Below are 5,000 nucleotides of genomic sequence, written 5' to 3'. Positions count from 1 at the left end.
CTGTATCCAGGTGCCCTACAGCATTATGGGATGGCTGGATAAGAACAGAGATCCTCTCAATGAAACCGTCGTCGCTCACTTTAAAAAATCTTCCAACAAACTGATGGCGGCGCTGTTTGAAGACTACATCAGCTCTGACACAGGTACACTCTGACTGACTGACTCCAACCACTCACTAAGTCACTGAGTCACTCAGTCACTACATTTAGTCATTGATCAGACGCTTTCATCCAAAGCGACTTACAATTATTCAAACACCGACGGACGCAGCCATCAGGAGCAATGAGGGGTTAAGGGTCTTGCTCAAGGACCCTACAGCATGCTAGAAGGAGGAGCCTGGGATCCAACCAGCAACCTTTAGATCACTAGACCACCAGCTCTACCTCCTGAGCTACCACCCCACCACTAAGTCACTCAGTCACAATGTTGATGTCGTTGTTGTCATTGTTGTTGTTGTCATCGCTGTGGTTGTCATTGTTGCTGTTATTGTTGTTGTTGTCGTCGTCGTCACTGTTGATGTTGTCATTGTGGTTGGTATTGTTGTGGTTGTCATTGTTGTTGTTGTTGATGTTATTGTTGTTGTTGTTGCTGTGGTGTTTTCAGCTGTAGATCCTAAAGCTGAATCGAAGCAGAAGAGACGAAAAGCAGCTTCGTTCCAGACGGTGTCTCAACTGCACAAGGTGAGAAAGGATCCTGAGGGACGTCAAACAACTTCACCTTTTTAAAGAGAAGGAATCTCAAAATAAAAATGTGTGTGTGTGTGTGTGTGTGTGTGTGTGTGTGCAGGAAAATCTGAACAAGCTGATGGCGAACCTGCGCAGCACTCAGCCGCACTTTGTCCGCTGCATCATCCCCAACGAAACCAAGAACCCAGGTAATAACATCCTACTGTTACCATGGTTACAGTGTCCTACTGTTACCAGGGTGACGGCAAATTAAGTTTACCCAGGTGACAGTAGGATGTTGTCCCCAGGGTAACAGCCTATTCCTGTTACCCTGGTGACAGCATCCTACTGTTACCAGGGTAACAGCCTAAAAACAACAGCCTTCTGTAAACACCAATAAAAACTCTCTTTTGATGGGTGGGGTTTCCCCGCCTGCTCTCCAGGGGTGATGGAGCCCTTCCTGGTTCTGCACCAGCTGAGGTGTAACGGTGTTCTGGAGGGAATCAGGATCTGCAGGAAGGGCTTCCCCAACCGCATCCTGTACGCCGAGTTCAAACAGCGGTGAGTGATTGCCACGGAAACACCAGGTGTTCCCGTCTTCAAAACCGATCTGAGGTGAACTCTCCCACCGTCAAGAAGGACGTCACCAAAAGCGGACGCCAAGGTCCTCGTAGTGTTGATGTCCAGCTCCGCTCTCCCCGCACTCACTGTGTTTCATGTTTAGGAGTTAATATGGACGTGTGTTGTAGTTACCGCATCCTGAACCCGCCCGCCATCCCAGAGGACTCCTTCGTGGACAGCAGGAAGGCCGTGGAGAAGCTGCTGGGATCCCTGGACATCGACCACACGCAGTACAAGTTTGGAGAGTCCAAGGTGCGGATTGTGAAGAATCTCTGACTTGATGGAGTGTATTTGGCTTGGGTGTCTCTCTTTCCTTCCTTTTCCTTTGCTGGACGTGTGGTTTTGTCGTCCTGTTGTGCTTCACGAATACGTTTGGACTCGATGTTAAAACCAGAGGGACGATAAACTCCTCCCTCCTCCCCAGGTGTTCTTTAAAGCCGGTCTTCTGGGTCTCCTGGAGGACAGGAGGGACGCTCGTCTGTCCCAGATGCTGACCCATGTTCAGGCCATGTGCAGAGGGAAGCTGATGAAGATGGAGCTGGCCAGGATGTTCCTGGAGAGGTGACGGTGCCATTGCATGAAATGAGACGGAGAAGTGGTGGAGAAGTGGAGGAACATCATCTGTCATTGTTGTTGTTGTTGTTGTTGTTGTTGCTGTTGTTGTTGTTGTTGTCGTTGTTGTCATTGTTTTTGTTGTTGTTGTCATTGTTGTTGCTGTCATTGTTGTTGTCATTGTTTTTGTCGTTGTTGTTGTTGTTATCGTCATTGTTGTTGTTGTCATTGTTGTCGTTGTTGTCATTGTTGTTGTCATTGTTTTTGTTGTTGTCATTTTTATTTCCATTGTTTTTGTTGTTGTCATTGTTTTTGTTGTTGTCATTGTTGTTGTTGTCATTGTTTTTGTTGTTGTCATTCTTGTCATTGTTTTTGTTGTTGTAATTGTTTTTGTTGTTGTCGTTGTTGTTGTTGTTGTTGTTGTTGTTGTTGTTGTTGTTGTGGTTGTTGTTGTTGTTGTTCCTGGAGGTTCCTCTTTTCAAAGTGAGCATCTTCTCCCAGGGACGCGGTGACAGTGATCCAGTTCAACCTCCGGGCCTTCTACTCGGTGCGGACCTGGCCCTGGATGATGCTCTTCTACAAGCTCCGCCCCCTTCTGAAGAGCGCGCAGGTGGAGAAGGAGCTCGCCGCCCTGAAGGAGGAGTTCAAAAAGCTGAAGGAGGCGTACGACAGGTCTGCCTGTCTGTCCGTCTGTGTGTCTGTGTGTCTGTCTGCCTGTCTGTCCATAGCTCTGACTGCCTGTCTGCTGGTCTGTCTGTCCGTCTGTCTGTCCGACTGCCTGTCTCTCTCTCTGACTGTCTGCCTGTCTGCTTATCTGTCTGTCTGTCTGTCTGCCTGTCTGTATGTCCACCTGACTAACTGTCTGTCTGTCTGTTCGACTGCCTGCTTTTCTCTCTCTCTGTCTCTCTCTGTTTGTTTGTCCGTCTGTAGATAACTCTGCGTGCATCAGCCGTCTTGCATCTTGATTCGTTTCTCCAGTTTGACTAAACTAGTCAAACTGGAGCGTTAGCGTTAGCATTAGCTGTCCACCTATGTCTTGGCTTCTGATTGGTGTTTGTGGAGGTCGGCCGTTCAAACAGCCTTTGTTTGTTTGTGGATGAAGGGCGGAGGCGAAGCGCCGCGAGGCCGAGGAGCGCCAGGTGGTGTTGGTCCAGGAGAAGAACGATGTGGGTCTCCAGCTTCAGGCGGTGAGTTCAACGGGACGAACCGCACCTCTGCCGGACACTGTTGGACCCCGGGCCTTAGATTTATTAACAAGCTGTGACCGTGGAGCAGGGACGGACTGACACTCCTGATACACCTTCTACGTCAGCAAAAGTACTAATACCCTGACACTGAAAATTACTGTAGTCAAAGTGAAAGTACCATGTTGCCAATTCTTATGAAGTAAAATTATATAAGTTCCTGCTCTTCAAAGAACTGAAAGTACTAAAAGTAAAGTAGTGGTCATATCCTGTACATCTACCACAATCCTCTACTGGTCCAGAGTGGATCAGCTGCTTCCCGTCCCCGTTGTCCTCCAGGAGCAGGACAACCTGTCGGACGCCGAGGAGCGCTGCAACCAGCTGATCCGGACCAAGATCCAGCTGGAGTCCAAGCAGAAGGAGCTGCAGGAGCGACTGGAGGACGAGGAGGACGTCAGCGCCACGCTCACCTCCAACAAGCGGCAGCTGGAGGAGGAGGTGGTGTCGCTGAAGAGGGACGTGGACGAGCTGGAGATCACGCTGGCCAAGGTTGAGAAGGACCGCCATGCGGTGGAGAACAAGGTCAGTTAACTCGACTTCAAACTACATCTCTGTCCCGATCCTCCTCCCGGTCCTTCCCGACACATCGGGCGTGGCCTCGGCTTGGGAGGCGGGTGGAGCGCTCTGAGTTTGTCCTGAAGGGTGGAACGTCTTTTCTGCTGCGTCAGGTGAAGAACCTGAGCCAGGAGATGAGTGTCCTGGACGAGTCCATCTCCTCTCTGAGCAGAGAGAAGGCTGCTCTGCAGGAAGCTCATCAGCAGGTGCTCCACGACCTTCAGGCCCAGGAGGACAAGGTCAACATGCTGGCCAAAGCCAGAGCCAGACTGGAGCAGCAAGTGGACGATGTGAGGGAGTTACACTGTCTGTCTGTCTGTCTGTCTGTCTGTCTGTCTGTCTGTCTGTCTGTCTGTAATATAATATAATACCCGCTGTCATAAATCTAGTGGTGCAGAACAGTAACCCTCGCTGCAGGTGGAAGGTTCCCTGGAGCAGGAGAAGAAGGTGCGGATCGAACTGGAACGTACCAAACGCAAGCTGGAGGGGGATCTGAAGCTCTCCATGGAGTCGGTGAGAGACCTGGAGAACGAGAAGCAGCAGCTGGAGGAGAAGCTGAAAAAGTAGGACAGGATCTAGAACCTTCGGGAGCTTCTACGACGTACCGTCCGTGCACTGCACTGACCTGGCTCTCCCTGCAGGAAGGACTTGGATTTGGCTCAAGTTCAGTCCAAGATGGAGGACGAGCACAACCTGACGGCTCAGCTGCAGAAGAAGATCAAGGAGCTTCAGGTCGGTGCACCAGAACCCCACCTAACGGAGTAGAACCCAATGAAGTAGAACCCAACAGAGTAGAACCCAACAGAGTAGAACCAAACTGAGTAGAACCCAACGGAGTAGAACTCAACAGAGTAGAACCCAACAGAGTAGAACCCAACAGAGTAGAACTCAACAGAGTAGAACCCAACAGAGTAGAACCCAACAGAGTAGAACCAAACAGAAGGGAACCAAACAGAGTAGAACCCAACAGGGATTGGAAACCAACGGGGTAGAACCCAATGCAGTAGAACTCAACAGAGTAGAACCAAACAGAGTAGAACCCAACAGAGAAGAACCCAACGGAGTAGAACCCAACAGGGATTGGAACCCAACGGGGTAGAACCCAATGCAGTAGAACTCAACAGAGTAGAATCCAACAGATTAGAACCCAACAGAGAAGAACCCAACAGAGTAGAACCCAACGGAGTAGAACCCAACAGGGATTGGAACCCAACGGGGTAGAACCCAATGCAGTAGAACCCAACAGAGTAGAACCCAACAGAGTAGAACCCAACGGAGTAGAACCCAACAGAGTAGAACCTAACGGAGTAGAACCCAACAGAGTAGAACCCAACAGAGTAGAACCCAACGGAGTAGAACCCAA

The 5,000-nt window shown here is 50.0% G+C and overlaps 1 protein-coding gene across 1 annotated transcript in view; it reads left to right on the top strand.

The window, feature by feature from the left end:
* LOC307241108 (myosin-7B-like) overlaps positions 1-5,000 on the top strand; it is a 25,588-nt gene that overhangs the window by 11,596 nt on the left and 8,992 nt on the right. Inside the window, exons 17-28 of the mRNA XM_080015110.1 lie at positions 11-143; positions 604-680; positions 787-874; positions 1,109-1,226; positions 1,415-1,538; positions 1,711-1,847; positions 2,340-2,510; positions 2,941-3,025; positions 3,362-3,604; positions 3,751-3,927; positions 4,055-4,200; positions 4,279-4,369. Coding sequence (XP_079871236.1) covers positions 11-143; positions 604-680; positions 787-874; positions 1,109-1,226; positions 1,415-1,538; positions 1,711-1,847; positions 2,340-2,510; positions 2,941-3,025; positions 3,362-3,604; positions 3,751-3,927; positions 4,055-4,200; positions 4,279-4,369 — 1,590 coding nt within the window. The remainder of the gene's footprint in view (positions 1-10; positions 144-603; positions 681-786; positions 875-1,108; positions 1,227-1,414; positions 1,539-1,710; positions 1,848-2,339; positions 2,511-2,940; positions 3,026-3,361; positions 3,605-3,750; positions 3,928-4,054; positions 4,201-4,278; positions 4,370-5,000) is intronic.

The sequence above is a fragment of the Zeus faber genome, assembly GCF_960531495.2.
Source record: "Zeus faber genome assembly, chromosome: 15".
Classification (NCBI taxonomy): Eukaryota; Metazoa; Chordata; class Actinopteri; order Zeiformes; family Zeidae; genus Zeus; species Zeus faber.
This window is presented reverse-complemented; position numbering and strand designations above follow the sequence as displayed.